The sequence below is a fragment of the Melanerpes formicivorus genome, unplaced genomic scaffold, assembly GCF_026170545.1.
Source record: "Melanerpes formicivorus ecotype bairdi unplaced genomic scaffold, bMelFor1.0.p_v2 SCAF_4, whole genome shotgun sequence".
NCBI classification, from domain to species: Eukaryota; Metazoa; Chordata; class Aves; order Piciformes; family Picidae; genus Melanerpes; species Melanerpes formicivorus.
The window spans coordinates 20,414,667-20,432,858 of record NW_027142356.1 but is presented as its reverse complement, the minus strand read 5'-3'; the positions used below and the strand labels follow the sequence as shown (position 1 = coordinate 20,432,858).

The 18,192-nt window shown below is 36.7% G+C and overlaps 1 protein-coding gene across 3 annotated transcripts in view; it reads left to right on the top strand.

Moving 5' to 3' along the window:
* Positions 1 to 18,192, top strand: part of RAPGEF2 (Rap guanine nucleotide exchange factor 2) — a 171,232-nt gene that overhangs the window by 75,077 nt on the left and 77,963 nt on the right. For all 3 annotated transcript variants that reach the window (XM_068137182.1, XM_068137183.1, XM_068137181.1), the window contains exons 5-6: positions 13,510 to 13,585; positions 15,749 to 15,916. In XM_068137182.1, the coding sequence (XP_067993283.1) occupies positions 13,510 to 13,585; positions 15,749 to 15,916 (244 nt within the window). The remainder of the gene's footprint in view (positions 1 to 13,509; positions 13,586 to 15,748; positions 15,917 to 18,192) is intronic.

The window sequence follows — 18,192 nt, the reverse complement described above, 5'->3', positions numbered from 1 at the left end:
TGCTGCTCTTTAGCAAATGGAGCATGGCCTGATGCATAACTAATAGTAGGCAAAAAGAAGAGATATAAACATTGCTAGGCGGAGAGCATCACATTTTGATCCTGTTTTGTCAAAAAATTGTAATTTAAGTAAATATATTGTAAGTTTATATTTCGACTATTTAAGTGAGGTTTTTTCCCAGTTTAATTCATTTTATCTTTGCCCATCTAGAAAGTTTTAGGAAATAATTTTGTGACATGTGAAGCTTGTCAAGCTGTGCCAGGGGAAGCTTAGGCTCAAGGTGAGGAGAAAGTTCTTCACAGAGAGAATCATTAGCCATTGGAATGGGCTGCCCAGGGAGGTGGTGGAGTCACCATTCCTGGAGGTGTTCAAGAGGGGATTGGAAGTCACACTTAGTGCCATGGTTTAGTCGTGAGGTCTGTGGTGACAGGTTGGACTTGATGATCTTTGAGGTCTCTTCCAACCTTGGTTATTTGGTGATTCTGTGATTGTGAGTATGAGAAGAGGTTATAGTTGAGAAGTCCAAGTGACTCAGAAAATTCTCATTGGGGAACCAGGTTTTCTTTTCCCAGAGCCTGTAGTAATTAATCTCCCTTATCCCCAAGTATCTCACCATCCCAGACTACTTCTTTTCTTACCTTAAAATTGCTCTTTTTTTTTTTTTTTTTTTTTTTTTTTTTTGACAGACTGCCACACACACCTGCAATAAATCCCTTTGTACAGCTTCTCTGGGCTGCATCCATCCCTGCTAGAAGGACCTTGGGAGCTGGTCATGCTGTTTAGACTGTGGGCTTCCCCTTGCCCATCCTCCTGGCTTTCTTGAGCTCAGCTTCACTGAATGCTGGCTGAGTAGTAGTTGGCCAAATTTAAAATAAAAGACATGATGTGTGTCTGTCTTGCACTGTCCTCCCATTCTTTAACTTTGTGACTGTTGGCATGTGAGCCTGTGAGGAACAGGATTGAGTGCTATCACCAGATTTGTAGCTGAAATTTGGAAGTACTTCAGCACATTTGGCTGCATATACTCAGCATATTATTTGCATTTGGGGCCTCTATTAGCTAATTTAATTGTACCAATTTCAAGTATAGCATCCTCAGACTGGTTGGTGGGTAACACTGGGAATGCTCTTCCGTTGTGTGTGTGTCAGGTAAACTTTTATTTTTACTTCCAAATAATTGTTTCTACATCTTTGATTCCTAGTGCTAGATACCATTAAAATTATTTGGGGAGAATGATGACTGTAGGTTTGGCACGCAGATAATATATAGTTGAGGAAGAAGAATATCTTAAAAAAAACAACCCTCAAGCTGCCTAAAAATATAGGAAATGACCACTCTTCTGCTTTCCCACTCAAACCATTAAATAATAATAGTATAGCATTCCAAAATTAAGCAGCTTTATATTGTGCTGTATATGGGTAAGTAGCTGCTAGTTGAAATAGTTTGGAATGAGTAGCATAACTGCCAAATTTTCTGAAGTTATATAAAGTACTTGGTGACTTGTAAAACTGCTTACAACTGTCTACTTGACAAATCTGTAATTCAAAATAATAATAATATTAAAAATAGTCGAGATTCAAAAATATTCAATACTGGAATACATGAAGTCCTAAATCGAGTAACTTCCTTAGGAAAATTGAACATCTAAACCATACCTATTTTGTGAAATAGCATGAGTATCATTTAGTTTCCCTATTATAATGTAGTTCACCTTGCATTTGCTCAAATGCCAGGCCATCAGCTAGCAAATAGAGTTCATAAGATAAGGCTGGGACGGATGCAGCCCAGAGAAACTTTACAAAGGGATTTATTGCAGGTGCGTGTGGCAGTCTGTCAAAAAAAAGAGCAATTTTATTCAGGTAATTTAATACTTTGGGTGAAGTTAAAATCCAGCCTTTAAAGAATTTTTGACTTGAACAATTAAAGGTGTCATGTGTTTGGTGACAGAAGGTACAATTTAATCTCATCTCCTATTTAATTTCTGTAAATGGTAACAGTGACGTTTATCACACCCCTTCCAACTCCCATATTTCCTTACTTTCCTCCTTCCACCACAACTACCAAATGAGCACAAATTAATAGACTCCTCACCATTTCCCCTGAGCATCTGTACCCTAAAGCAGTTCATATGGTAAAATGCAGTTTATGTATGAAGTCCAGAAAATGAGCAAAAAATACAATTCCTTGAATGTTGTCTGCACTCTTCTGTATTTTCTTGTCTGGTCACTGACAGCAGTAATGTGACAGACCCTCAAAATATCTTTTGAAATGGCCTCCAGCATCCCTAGGCCTGCTTTGTGCTCTTATCACATTTGCTCAGCCTATTTGCTCAGGTTTTTGTATGAGGACTTTGCTCCTAGTGTACATTTTACAGTGATCTTTCATCTTTTGACTTGGAGCTTCACTGGATAAACATCTCCTAGATCTCCCATAGCTAACCTCATTTCTTGCTCATGATCTTCATGACCAGAATATGCAACAAAATACATAATTGCTGGACAGCTTTTCTCCAGCCAGTAGGTTCTGGTGCTTGGGGTTTTCTGCTTTTCTCCTTGAATTCTTTCAAGATTGTTTGGGTTGTGTGTGCTATGATCCTTGGCATGCCATGATGACAGCTTGCTGCATGTAAAGCTGGCTTTACTCTTAACTATTCATTTACCTGTGCTCTTTCCTTGCTGTAGTCTCTAGTTTCCTTCCTTGCTGCCACACCCAACCAGTTCTGCTCCACCCCTGTCTTTCCCCTTTAGCCTGCCCCCAACTTCATATGGTGATGGAGAGCTGCTCTCCCTTTGGAAAGTTCACAATTGTGGTAGTTTTAGGCTATGCCTTTAAAATTTTGTTACAGTTTTTGAGCAGAAAAGTAAAATGCCTTTATATATAATTATTTAAACTTCTTTAAATGAAACATTAATTTTAAAACTTGAGAGGACATCTGTTTTTTCTCTCTTCAAAATTAAAAGGAATGTATTTATTAAAATATTGATAATTTAGTCCTCTGGTCTTTCCTATACAAAAACAACTTGAAAAATGAAATGGAAACCATTGAAGAAATTGTGGACTGGTGTTGAATGTGTTTAAAACAATAACAAGACTCAATTTATGCAGAAATGATTTGTCCTTAAGTGAGTGTGTCCTGTAAATGTAAATAATGTCTCTCAAAATTTGTCAGCAGTTCTGGAAGTTGTTTGTGGTGGTTTGGTGTGTGTGCTTTTTGTACGTGAGGTGTGTGTTTGTTCATTTTTGATATGTAATGCACATGAGTATAAATGGTACTAGAGCAGAGCTCTCAGCTGTATACATGCATTTACACATTTTCCTGTATCCTGAAACATACTTCCTAATTTCTGTGATGTCTAAGACATGCTAAAATCAGAGTATGAAAGTGGATGCAGCTGTGATTACTTTTTGAGACTCAGATTCCTGGAGAAAATAAAGTTTGGTGGGAGGGGATGTTATTGAGCTATCCACCTTGAATCTGTTAATCTCCTATTGGTGTATCATGGCCAGTGTTTTCAATGAAGCCTGGAGCTCACTGATGCCTTCTCCCTTGCAAGGTGCTTAAAGAGCTGAAGCTGCCGTGGTTCTGTCCCTGAAGCCAGCTCTCTGAGGGCTGGCTAGCAGAGTGTGAATTCAAGGAAAATTTTGAGGTCTATGAATCTGACACTCCAACTGTAGCTGAATTAGCTGAGCCATAAATTAATGGGCCTGTGTCTGGTCATGTCACCTGCCATTACAGCAAAGTTCAGGATGCAGAGCATGGTGTTTTTACTGGCCATTCTGTTGGCAGAAATTAGTGTATGGGTTTTAAAAATATGAATACTTAAAATTATTTTTACAGGTAAATGAGTTTGGTATTTGCTTTATGCCACCCATCTCCTGTTCTGCTGAAAAATCTAAGTGTTCATTGGGCTTTAAAACTGGTCATCCTCCAAGTGTGCTGCCAGTATCTGAGGTGTCGAGGACATGGTTCCTAAATGATGAGTTAGTGGTACCAGCCTTGATTATTAAGGCTGATAAAATGTTAGAGACTTAATCTATTATGCTGACATCTTTTGAAAATAAAAATAGAAGTCTAGTGTAGTGGGACTAGTGCTACCAGGCGTTCTTCCAAGTTTGTAATGAGGAGATGTGAAGGTAACAATGAAGCATAAAGTGTCAAATGACCTGAATAACTTCTAAGTGAGCCTGGCTATTTCTGAAAAATAGATCCTGCAGGAGTAAATGTATGAGAATAGGATCTAAATCAGCATCCAATGTTCAGTAAAAGAAACATAAAGACCTATTTTTGGTAATTGGATGAGCACTTGTCGCTTTCATGCCATTCAGTTTGCTTATTAATTTACTGTTGTAGAGCACATTTTGCAAAGGTATCTTGAATATATCTGCATTGTGTTAATAAGATTTTTGCAAACTAGTGATTGAGGTCATGCATTAAGCCCTCGATGTGAATGAATTGGTTGTATTGAATGAGCTGGGTGGTGGAAAATGTATGGTCTTGTTTTACTGATTAAAAACCTACATGACATGTCAAATTATTATTTTTTTTGAAATATTATAATTTTCAATACATTATGAAAACCTATAGGCAACTTCTAAGTTCATCATACATTTTTCAACGTAATAGAAAACAATCTTTATTTAAGATCTAGTATCTAAAGGCTTTGTATGAGGTTTGTTTTAATGAATTTCATGTTAATAAACCAAACTGTGCTCAGACAATGTCTTGTTTCTTAAGTAATGCTTTCCTATTGCTTCTCATAATGGTCTCAAAGAATGTAGATCTTGTGATGTCACAATAATCTCCATGGCAGCATAGATGTCATTAAGAGGAGGCATAAGCAAAGCTCATTTTATTCAAACCATTTATTAAAATACATGGGGGGTGGGGGGGATGGGGGGATGAGGAAAAGTAGGTTAGGGAAAAACTTCCATCTTTGAATGTTTTCTAAAGATAAAAGAGAACTTCTAATTTGAAAATGAAATAAGGATAATTTTTTTTTCCAAAGAAAGATCTTTTCTGTCAGCTTGTTGCAGCACTTCTACAGCACAGCTAAATTTTGTCACCGCTACTCTTACATTCCAGTTTTCTCTCTCTATATATTTTAATATAGTGTATAAATACAGATCTCGAATTCCACAGGAAATTTCATAAACATTTCTCTTGTGCTTCTCTTGTTCATATGCAAGGGTCATAAAAAGCCCAAGGTGGTCTTCTAGTCTGAAGATTATTCAGAATCACTGGCTGCTATAAAGGCCCTGAGTATCTGCCCTTACAAAACAAGTTGCTATTCTTTACAGAACTCTTTCAGATTGAGGTTTCTGCTCAACTTTAGTTGTAAGATAACATTATAAAAAGTGAAAACCAACAAACTTGGAACTTTACTCAACTAATTTTTTTTTTCTACCATACCCACCCTTGTAACTAGGTAAAATTTTTAAATTCATAACAGTAGTGTGTACTAACAGAAGAAGGTGTGAAATCTGTCAGACATGTTTTTAGGAATTGACTGAAGGAACTTTCTCTGAGAGTAAACCCCCAGAAGTTAGCTAATTGCAAATTACTCACTGTGGGGTTTCAGGAACTTCTTCTGAAGGGTTTTCAGTAGTCAGCTATAAATTACCAGATTAATGCAACCTCTGATCTGAATTGTATTTGCATAAGAAATCCCTACGTGCATTACGCAGATAAAATGCAGTAGTCTGCCATCTCTAAGGATGGTAACTCATCTGAAGTAGTTTACTAAAGCTTTCAGCTGGAGGTGAAATTGTTTCACAAATTTTTAGCAGGAATTAAGGCATTAATATAAATGTGCTTCTCCTAAATTTTAGTGTCCTTCAGACAGACTCGCGCTAGTTGTCAAGCATTTTTTCATCTGACTTGCTAGATTATTCCTGCCTTTACAGCCTCCTACTGCAGTCCCTGAATTATTGTGCTTGACACCATGATTTCTTTTCTCCCCCACAGGCAGCTCCTCAAGTTAGGAGCTGCAGTGATGTTCCAGGCTTTTTTTTACCTCTTGAGAAACCCCATGCTTCTTCCCCACCCACCACCACCTCCCCCACCCCTCCTCAAAATAAAATGAAAATCCGAAAAAGTGTTTTTGTGTGGCATGTGCTTAGCTGTGATGTTCCAAGTGAGTCCCTTCGCTGACACATGAGCTGTTGTATCTGAGACTGTAAACATCTAAGCTATCATATGACGCTGGATAAGTTTAATCATCCTGATCCATGGCATGTAGTGAGCTCGTGTCATCAGGATTTGCAAACACTGACAGGTCCACAAATGCCTCTTCAATTCATATCCAGTTGCCAGCATAGCAGTTTTCCTTTCAAATGGAAACCAGTGACTTGTTCATGCTGGAAAAAAAACCAAAACAACCCCACAAAAACAACAAAAGTCAAAAAGAGGCAGCTATAAACATAACATTGTGAATTAAGCTAAAAGCAAATACATATTTACTGATGATGTTGATATGCTCGTGACTGCCACATTATTTAAAATCTAAAAATAAAATTAAATGTAAGTCAAAAGCAGCCTTTTTTTGTTTTTTTGGTGTTTTTTTTTTTTTTTGGCTAAAGGGCAGGTACTAATTCAAGTGAGAACTGGAGAAGTCACCTTATTGTACAGATCAAATTTTCTGATAAAGATCTGTCCTTCAGCTGACAAACCTTTGCTTTCATAGTTTAGTGTTCAGCTTTAAGCATGGGGAAGCCTGTTGGTACCTTCTCTCCTTGCATCCTCTCCACTGGTGGGCTGTTCGTATTAGAGCTGATCTGCATGCATGAGGGGCTCTGCTTTTTGTTGTTTTGTTTGGGGTTTTTTTTGAGGGTTCATAAAATGGCCATGCCAAGTCTAGTTTTCATCAGAACACTGAAGAGTTCCCCTAGGGATGCCTTGTACATGTATCCACACTTCTAAATTGTAACCCATTCCTCCATTCTTGGAAAGGGTGAGCTGGTTGGAGAAACAGTCTGCAGTTCACATCAGATTCATGTGAAACCCAGCTGAACTGAAATTGGTTAAAAGAAGACATTAATGGGGTGTATAGTTTTAATTTTAATCTGGATGTAAGAAAATAAAACCTGGTAGTTTTTAACTAAAAGTTACAGGAGGAACTTGACTAAATCCCTTACTAAGCCCCCAAGTGGTGGATAAAAAAAAAAAAAATCTGTCCCCTTGCCCCCTACCTTTTTTTTTTTTAATTAAAAATAAAAAAATAAATTTCATTTTCACATCTTCTGCATACTGTTCTGTAATACTTCATTCAGGAATTCAGTGTGATTGGTTTGCTTTAGAATGACATTTAAGGCGTTTTGGCATTGTTGCAAGTTAGATTTTTGTTTTTCAAGATTTGGCTTTGGGATTTGTCAGAGAGCATTCTGCTTATTTTTGCTTCTGTGTCATCAGAATAATTGATGCAGTGATGGAAAGCAGCTGCTGGTCATGGCTGAGGTCATGGTGCTGGCATGAGGAAGCAGCACCCTGCATCACATGCAGGCAGGACTGCCCAGAGGAATGGTGCTCAAGAGCTTGGGAAGTGGTGGTTAGAGGAAAGAGAGGGAGCACTCTAATGTAAAGAGTAATGGTGGTAACAACATTTGCAGGCTGGATGCTACATAAAAACAAATGGAGACCCTTTGGTTTACATAACTTCAAATTCTAAATATGCTTAACACAGTGTCTTTCTGTATTTCTGGTTGGAAGTTTTCTACGATTGTCCTAAGTGTAGATGCTCAACTGAAACAATGTGAGTTTGGAAGGATTTGGGTTATGTTACTTAATATCAGTTTTTATCATGAATTTACATGGAATTTATTTCCTTGAGAAATAAATAAGAAAAAAATGCTACTTGTATTCTTTTTTTCCTAAACAAAATATGCCTTTAGACTTAGAGGAAACATCAGTTAGAATCATAGAATTGTTTAGGCCAGAAAAGAACTTAGATCAGTCCAACCATTACTCTAACAGTACTAAGTCCAATGCTAAACCATATCCTTATGCACCAGGTCTACACATCTTTTAAATACCACTAGGGCTGATGATGCAACCACTTTCCTGAGCAGCCCATTCCAGTGCCTGACAACCCTTTCAGAGCAGCAATTTTTCCTGGTGTCCAAATTAAGACAATTAAATAGTCTTAATTCTCAACTGGCAGCTTCATTAGAAAGTTTGCATTTAGAAATATATAAAACCAGGACAGTGTTTTACACTTGAAAAAAAAAAAAGCTGGAGAATGTGTACTGTATAGATGTCCTTTTGGAAAAACATTTGTCACTAGTGAAATTTGTTTTTCTTTGAGTGGTCTTATATCTTTAGAGGAAGGAAGTAAAAGGCTTCTTACTTAAAAACTGTTTTTGATGTTTGTCAGCAGTGGAGTTTTTGGTAGGTTCTGCATCAGTTTTGATGAACACGTTTATATTCTAGTGCTGAGAAATAACTTTTCATTTGGGACCTGGCCAATGTGACCACAGGAATGTGGAGGCCCAGGGCAAGGGGACAAGGCTAAATGCTGATAGGGATATGTTCCCTCTTCAGTAGCTGCTGCCTTTCCTGCAAGCTTTGAAAAGAGCATCTGTATGTGTCTTTACACATATGGCTGGGGACGTGGGGAAAAGGATGGGTCATGTCTGGCGAAAACTGCATTGTCCTCCAGTACCATGGTGATAATAGAAAGGATAAAATGAATTATCCTCAATATCTGAAAGTTTTTGGCTGTCTCTATGTATAAGCACTTGCAAGAATTTGTGTTGCTTGTATATCTTCAGTTGTTTCATTTAACTGAGGTATTAGTTGTGTCATTTTATTAGTAAATGTAATAAATTTGAGGGGAAATAAATACAGGTGACAATCTTAAATTAAGCTCGTTTTGCTGTTTATTAGCTAATGATATATTTGCACTAATTGTAGTTTTATAAATGCAGACAGTTTTTATTCAAAGTTGAAAATGTGAACGTGGGAAACATGGCAACTCAGCTTTCACTTTAAACTTGTCTTACATTAACTATCATGTTGTAACCTGTTATGTATTTGTTCTTCAGTCAATGGCGTGTGTTTGGAGTATTATGTATTATGAGATATGTAATAAGATACACTTATGGAGAACTCTCATATACAGCCACTATAAATTCAATTGTAGAATGCATTGGAATGGAAATGGTGTTGTGAATGATTTGGTTTTCAATGCCTGCTTTTAATATGCATAGTGAGCAAAAGTGGATTGTTTTGGGTGGGTTGGTTGGTTGGTTTTCTTATTACTAATGAATTTATTTGGATATAATGCTTTTGAATAGTGAGGAAATTATGTCAATTGCTTCAGGATACTGTGTAGTTAGGGAGCTGGGGAGAATATATAACTTTTTGAGAGTTAGGGGGTCTTTTTAATCATTCAATTTGAAAATTGCTACTGTAAAGTGGATACCTGCAAAATGCTCTTGTTTTTGTTTTTTAATATATCCTTTAGGTGTGGTGGTGTTGGTTTTTTTTAAGTAGATTTATATTCACATCATGCACCCAGTAGCATGGTGGGGAATAAATGTAATTGTGATAGAAAAGGACTCCAGAAGTGAAATTGCCTTTAGGAGAGATACTGAGGAGAACATCTCTGAAGTTTAATATTCAAGAAACCTGAAATCAGAGTTTGTAGTAGCAGGGAAATAGTGTTGGAAAAGCTGCTGCAAGAAAAGGTTCTTTGGGGAATTTGGGAGAGGCAGCAATATCCTAACCAGGCAACTGTTAGGCTGTCTAAATTAGTCACAACCTCTAAATCCCTTATTGACAGCCACCACTATAAAGGTAACTTTAAACTGCTTTAGCTTCCTTTGTGAAATTCTCTCGTCTACATCACCACTTCAGAGAAAATAATTGCAAAGTTGAGGTTCTCTCGGACATATTACTGACTTAATAGTTGGAAATGAGCTGTTTTTAAGGTTTGAAATTAATTAGACTTAGAGAAGATTTTATATTTATATATTAACACAATTTTGACTGCAATTATAAAGGAATTCTGTAATATAATCAAATATGTAGCTGTGTGTTCTTTACTATATTTTAAAACAAAAATGTGACTTAACCTTTAGCTCCACAGTGAAGTCTCATCCACAAGTTCATTTCACATTACACTAAAAGAAGGAATAAATTTGTCAAATCCCTAGTCCATTGAAACCTGCCAATAAAGACTCTTTACATTTTATATTAGCTAGCCAGCGCTTATGTTCACTGTATTTTGTGATAAAATTGGGTAGTCAAACTCTTTAGGAAGCCTAGCATCAACATTTAAGAAGGACAGCATCTAGCAAAAATTAATGAAATAGAGTTAGTGTTAGGGAGGTGATCTGTCAGCCTTTCCATTTAAACTTTTTCTGTATGATATGTAGCATCCCTCAAGACAGTTTGCATGCCAGCTTGTGGTGATCCCTTGTATGAAGTTTCTCTTCCAGAATTTTATAAAAACCTTTATAGCTTGGGCTTTCTTGAATAGCTCGGTAAATAGGCTGCATTATGTGTTGTGTATTTGCTTCTCTTTACTTGCTAGGCATTTCAGGTAGAAAAGCGTGTCACTGAAATTTTTTTTTCTGCTGATCTCTGCTTTTTACTTCTGTGAGAACCTCTGACAGATTAATTCAACCTCAACTACCTCCCTGGGCAGCCCATTCCAATGCCTGCCACTCTTGCTGTGGAAATTGTTTTACTAATTTTCGGTCTAAACCTTCCCAGTCACAGCTCAAGGCCACTCCCTCTTGTTCTATCACTAATGACCTGAGGAGGGACCAGCACCATATAGTTGTAGAGAGCAATGAGGTCTCCCCTCAGCCTCCTCTTTTTCAAGCTAAATGGCCAGTCCTTCAGTTGCTCTTCATAAGATCTATTCTCCAGGCCCTTCACCAGCTGCTTTGCCCTCTTCTGCACTGGCTCCAGCACCTCCGTATCTCTCTTCTATTGAGGTGCCCAAAACTGAACACAAGAGATTCCACACAAACATACAGAAAAAAATTTTCACTCAGGGTGGCAGAGCACAGGACCAGGCTGCCCAAGAGGTTGTGATTTTCTCTAGATGACTCTCTTCTAGTAGAGGGTTTGGACTAGCTGATGATCAGAGATCCCTTCCAACCACTACCATTCTATGATTTTGTGTTTCACTGTCTACCATGGTAAAGATTGTGCTGTCATAGGTATCTGAGTAGTACAGCAATGGTGGAGTTACTTGCTGTGAGAACCAGTGTGTAACTCTGAGCAGAAAAGAAGAATTTTCTGTATAGTAATTTAATGCATGTCTTCTGTCTTAATATGTTGACTACCTGTTCCCTTGTGCTGAAAGGTAAATTCCACACAACTTATTCATGAATTGAAAAGCACATCCAAGACACAGCCTTTTCTTTTTACTGTGTTTGCTAAAGCTTGAAACTTTTGGATGTCAGCAGTGATCAACACCAGGCACAACTTCAAAACTGACACTTAACAGACAGCACTGGAGGAAGAGATGTGGAGTTAAAAAGTGCATGTGCATTTTCTGTTGAAACTTTGCTGCAAGGCTGGAAAATGGATTGGGGAAAAAATACAGCAACAGTGTCTTCTAGATCAAAATCAGTGGATGCAAAGAGAAGGGAAAAAGTGTACCACAAGTATATATTATCCATGACCAAAGATCACAAGGCACTTCAGACTGCAAATTCACTCTGTAATACCTAAATATTTCTGTTTGCTGTGGAATATTTCTGTGTTTGCTTTCAATCAGAATATCAAGTAAGATGACTTCCTCATTTTTGCATTGTTGCTTTTCAATCAATGAGTTGATTTACCTGATCCTTTCTGTCCTCTTGCGTTCCCTTTTATTTTAAGGAAAATCAAATGTGTGTATATGGATCAGGTTAATGACCAAGAAAATAAGTTTGACACTTTTGCAACGATCTGATGAATCAAGATGATAGCTTCATTTTCTGGTATCTTTGGAGAGTAGTGTAAAATTCAAGATGACATTGTAGAATAAAGCACTCTGTCTTGTTGCTGGTCTATAGGAGGAAGTGTGTGTTTGTCTCTAGGAAAACATGCATTTTGTCAAGAGACTTTTTTTGTAATGTTTCTTTTCAAGATGTTTAGTATGCCGGAAAATTTTTTGCATTGTAGAAATCCCATGTACCATTAAATGAGATTATTTTGATGAATAAGCACAGCTGGCATTTCAATATCTGACTGCTTTCTTTTTGAGCTATAAATGTGGTGCTGTCAGGAGATTAGCCTTTGGGATGGCAAGTTAAATTGTTCATTTCTACAAATTGCCTGACCAGAGAGGGAATAGATAGTACAAACTTTCTAGATATACTGTTCCAAGTAGTGTATGGACTTCTTCAGTCTGCTTGTTACAAAAGAAAACTAAAAAAGTTGCTTACCATAAACATTGTAGCTTAAGTGTGTCACTGTGACTGTGTCACAAGATGTGTAAAAATTCAGGTTTTGCAATTTTACTGAGTCTAGTTTTTTTTGTAAACTTATTTAATAGCTGTTGCATTGTGAACTTCAGACAGGAAAGCTGCTCATGCTTCTTGCACGGTGCCAAGTTGAATAAGGGTTAAATAGTTACTTCAGCTCTTACCAAATATTAGGGCAGGTTTGTTACATCAGGTGACAAGAGGGATCCTGAACTTCCAGCCATGTTGCCACCTGTCCTATCCTCTTCTGACAGTGAAGATCTGTGTTTAGCCACCCTGAGTGGGAAACGTGCAACTCAGAAACAAACTTTAGCTGATTGTCTCTTTTTCCACTCTTAACAGCATATGATTAAGGATCTAACCACAAAGGTCTTGAATTTCACTGAATTATGTACTGGTTCTCTGCACTCACCTTTACTATTGTAATTTTGAGGATTTGCAGTTAAGCCTGCAGACACATTCATTTCATACAGACAAAGCACTTCAGAAACTGGAACTAAAATAGGTTTCTATTTTATCCTACAGGAAGCACAATAGTATTGTGATTAATTATTGCACTAAGGTGGGAATGTGTCAGGAAAGGCAGAACAATGTTTTGCCCTTATCTATTCAATTTGGGAATACTCTCACTTTCAACATCTCTGTTTTATTAATTTATTTTAAGTGAAAAAAGTGCTCATTATAGTTGATCAGCCTTCTCATTCTTTCCTTGGTATGCTGGTTAGATTTCTTTATAGAAATGCAGATAGCTTAAGTAACTTAATACTGTAATGTCAGAAGATACTAGATGAAACTCTAATGTAGTTCAGAATCAACCATGCATCTTCAGTAGACAGGACTTGATTCACACTTGTTTTAGTGTTAACAGACTTATTTAGCGTCTAAAGAGCAATATGCAAATACAATACTGTGCAAAGACAAAATATACAGCTCTTGGTATCCTTGGGTATCAGTTAGTTGTCAAAGGGCATATGCATGAAGCTTGACTTGTGCTGAGGTATGTACATTTTTTTAATATCTGAAGATGCTTAGGGATTATTTTGTGGGTCTGATTTTTGTTCTGATCGAAGTATTTTTGTTCTTCAGTTTTGGCAAGCGTTCAGCAGGAAGCTTCAGGCGTGGCTGTGAGTGCATTGTTTTAGAGCCGTCTGAAATGATTGTGGTAAGAGTATTTTTCACTCAAGTTGCTTTCAAATGTTACAAACCACCTTGGAAACACTTCAAACTTCCACTAAAACTTGGAGTCTTGTGTTTTCTACATAGTCATCTTATAAATCTAAGTTGTCATACATTGTTTTCTTGCTATTCTTTGCGTACATACTTTGATAAAGGCATATTTTATAATGTTGTTATGTTTCCTTTTGCAGACTTCTTGTAAAACTGAAGTGTTCTTGTACTAGCAGAGTAGTGGAACAGTTTGATTTTTTTAATTTCTTTTTTGTTATGTTGTGGTTTGGGTTTTTTTTTGTGGGTTTTTGTTTGTTTTGTTTTTTTTTTAGCTGCATAGGTAAGCACAGATGCTTTGAAGTATTCATTTCAGGTTAGCTTTTAAGTAATTAATATTTTGTTGAGCAGCTTCTCAGCTATCTGAGGTTTTAAGAAGCAGTTCAAATATTTTGAAGTTCTAGTGACTTACCTGGGTGACGCTTATTTCATTAGCAGTATCTGCTGTAGTACAGGGGCAGAAGGGGATTGTCTGAGACCTCACAAGCTCAAAAGTTTTCAGTTGCCCCTTCAGGGTGCATCTTATGAACAAATGTACAATCGATGGGCTAAATACTCCCTTCGCCCTGCACACTTTGTTACTCAAATAGTGAGCAGTTCATAATACAGACATGACAACTAAGTACTTGAACTATCATCTGTGACACCAAACCTATTTTTCCTTAAAAAGTGCCAGTTCCTGTAAAACTTGCACAAGCTCAGGAAATTGTGGTATAGCTTTAGGCTTGTTGAAGAGATTAGGTTACTTGTTGAAAGCTGACTGGTAAAAATGATAGCTTTTTAATGTACATTCCTGAAAATGCAGGCATGAATTTGTGGGGTTTAAGCTTTTTGGGAGTTCACTGCAAACAGACAAAATTAGTGTAGTGGTAGCTTTTTCTGTTAGATGTTTGAAGATATATCTCCCACTTCCAACTTTAAGAAAATCATCTTATGAAGCTAATGTAGTATAGCAGAGGCAGAAGGCATACATGAGAAATGCTGGTTTCTTTTTTTGTGATCTCTAACTAAATCTCCCTGTAACTTTGTAAAGGGCAGCTCCCCAAAATCAGCTTGTTCTGCCTCCTCATTTGTCTGACCAGTTGACTCTTACCTGACCACAAGTTCAGGAAACAGTTTATTGTCCCAGATTTATTCTCTAGAGGTATACAGTTTAGTTGGCAGCTCTGTGGATCTTTCTCCTGTGCATTCCTTGGTAACTTATAAGGAACGCTGGTACAAAGATAGGCAGAGGGAGGGAGAAAGGACAGAACAGGAGTTCTAGACTGATGGACAATGTTGGCTCAGGTACTTCTACATGTGTCAACTTAGTCCAAGAAAAAACAACCTCTAGAATTTTAGGAAAGCTGAACACTTAAATCCAGATGTTCAAAATAATAATTGTACCCTGAACAGAAGAAATCCTCTTGCCAGAGTTTGTTTGGCACAGTAACTTTCTGTCAAGCGGTATCCCTTGGAGGAAGAAGTGAGAGAGGTGTAGGATGCAAGTGTGACTGTCAGATGTGAAATACATGGTGGTGACAGGGTGTTACCAGCTCTTCCTGTTGAACTAGGAACTCTGCTCATCCTCTTGTGTTTAGTACAATGAGAGTTGTATTTAGTGACATGAACATAGTAGTCTGTAACATTTCTGACACAGAGATGAGGCAAAATTTTAGGAGTATTTTGCCTAATAATTCTTTTTGATGTTGAGAAATATGGAGGAAACTTGCGAGGTGGCTCATTCACTTCTTTGTCTTCAGAAATACTTTTTATTTCTGGGGAATGGAACTATTTGGGAGGAGTTAACTGAATCCCCATATATGTCCAGTACTGAAACTTTGGGTGTTTGTGGATTATTTTTTCTTTTGGTTGGTTGGGTTTTTTGTGGGTTTTTTGAAATGTCTTTTTTTTTTTTTTTTTGTTCTTCTGGTTTTCTTATTTCTTTTTTTCTGGTAGATCTCAAATAAGGTTTCTATTAGTAGAGTGAACAGTCTTGGTGCTGAAAAGGCAGGAAATTCAAAGCTAACTGCTATTTTTTTGAGAATAGAATTTGTGTTTCTGAGAAGCAGAAACATTTGTATTTCTTGGGGGAGATGACACTTCCTTGCATCTATTGTAGGTTGATTACATGGATGAAAATGAGGAGTATTTTCAGCGTCAAGCTTCTCATAGGCAATCTCGAAGAAGATTTAGGAAAATCAACCAAAAAGGAGAGCGACAAACCATTATTGATACTGTTGACCCTTATCCTGTGGGGAAGCCACCTCTACCTAGAGGCTATCATACGGTAAGCTGTCTGTATTTGTGATTCACAAAACCAGGAAAACTACTGGAAATAAAATAATCAAAATTGGTAAGCTCGCAGTTATCTTTAATGAAGTGTTGTCCTGTGGGGAAGTTTTAAAATACTGTGAATTTGCCTCCATCAGTATGTGAACCTGTGTGCAGCTTGCATCTTGGTTCAGAGTTGAAAAGCATGTTTCTTATGGCTGTGAATGTCATGTGTAATTTCTTAGTGTTCCAGTCATTATTTGAAATTGTGAAAGAAACTACATTCTGGTTTCCTGTTGATATTAAGTGACTGTACAAATAGCTTAGTATACAGTTAGTGAAGTGCTCGTTTGCTTATGTGATAACAATTGCTGCCTGAAAATGACCATGCTGCATTGAAGTAGGCCAAATTCTTGGATTAAATGTCATTTCTTTTTGGTATCCAGAATTTAAATGTCAAATTAACCTTTACTGATGTTGGCCTCAAGAGCCCTTTATTCATGGATTTCAGTGAGCTACATAGCCTGCCCAGCATCAGGGAGATAATTTGGTCATTTTATCTGATTTTTTTTTTTTTTTAATGAAAATAACTGACAATTAAAACTTATTCTACAAAATATTTTCTATGACACTTAAATTGAGAAAAGCTCTATTATTATTATGTTTGCTTGGTATTGATTTCAGTTTACAAGCAAAATAAGCAAAAAGACTTGAAAAACTGTTTCTTTTTGTCTCTTATTTAAGCCCCCTAGTCTGTTAATACCATAAAGGCATGGGCATAAATAACTTTGTGCATCTTTAGTCTCATTTAGTTAATTGGTCTGAAATTTGCACGGTGTGTAAGCCACAAGCATATACATTTTCAGGATTAGAGCTTTAGTGTTTGTAAAAGACTCTTTTGATCCAATGCAGCTGTAAGTTTCCATTTCTCCTTCTTTATTGTTATTCGTTGACTTATTTTCCAGTTCCTTGTATATTCAGTGTGTCTCTAAGTGTGTAGATGTTTGGTTGTATCTGTTAATTACAGAGGCTTTTCCTCATGAGTTGAATAATTACATTTTATGTTAACAATTTGGTTTTGTTTATATGACAGCTTTCAATAGTTTAATTTTCAGTGGAGTTTTAATTGCCTCCAAATTTAACACGAATTGAGTCAGTTCACTTCCTTTCAAGATGAAATGTTTTATTGGTCTGTTTTTGAAAAATAAGTATGTGGTATTGTACCTGGTAGGAATTACAAGAGTAATTGCTTTTGTTCATATTACTTAGATGCATATGTTGTGCTTAGCAAACAGTTCTAGTGATTTTTATCAAACTCTAGAAGGGCAGTTTGCCCTCTACAGTGCCATTTGCATTCTTAGGTCCTTGCCTGTTGTATAAATTTCACTTTAGATATGCCTAATGAGTTTTTGTAAGCTTAACTGTTGCTTAAGAGCAAAAGCCCGTTCCGTGCCATTCTGTTGTGCGAGTTCATGATGATTTTGCATACATGTTAGGGAATTCGTTGCAAGCAAATTTTCATATTGAGTTAGAAGAGATTGCCAAATAAACTGTAAAATGTGCAATAACTACAGTCAAATATGGTTTTAAAAAGTGTAATAAGGTGTATGTGACCGACTACTATTTTTTTTTCTTTCCAAAGCAAATAGAGTCATAGAGCTCAAATGAGTTTTACAGTATAATTGAGACTATCCATGCTGACCCATCCTCTCTATTTTTACAGTTTTTGGTGATCTTGTTTACATCTTTCTCTCATTCACTTATACTAGCCATATTATTTCTATTGCTTTAACCATACGTGTTAAAGGCTGCATTGTCTTTACTGCCATCCTATTTTATGTCCCTTGACCCCATTTTTCTGGTATAATTTCTAGAAAAATTAACTGAAGAAAACATTTTTTTTTTTTTCTGAAAAAATGAAGAACTGAAAGCATATTGTAGCACATAACTTATGGGCTTGTTGCCCGTCCATTCTTCAGTCAGCATCTGGAAGATTCTCATCTTCGGTTAATTTTGCATAAAGAAGCATGTTCAGATGTTGCTCTAAATAATGTGTTATTTAAGTTGAGAGAGGATCTATTTGTTTTCAAGTTGCCTTTTGAAAGTAATAAAGCTGCTTTGGTAGCATCCTCAAAAATTTCCCCAAACATGGAACTTTTTATATTTTGTTTTATCCTAAATCTGTAGTTACCATGTAGAATGATATTTATTTTTTTTTTGTTGTTGATAATTATTAATACTTTAACTGCAGTAGTCACTGAATGTTTTTCTTCAAGAAAGTTCAAGTATTTT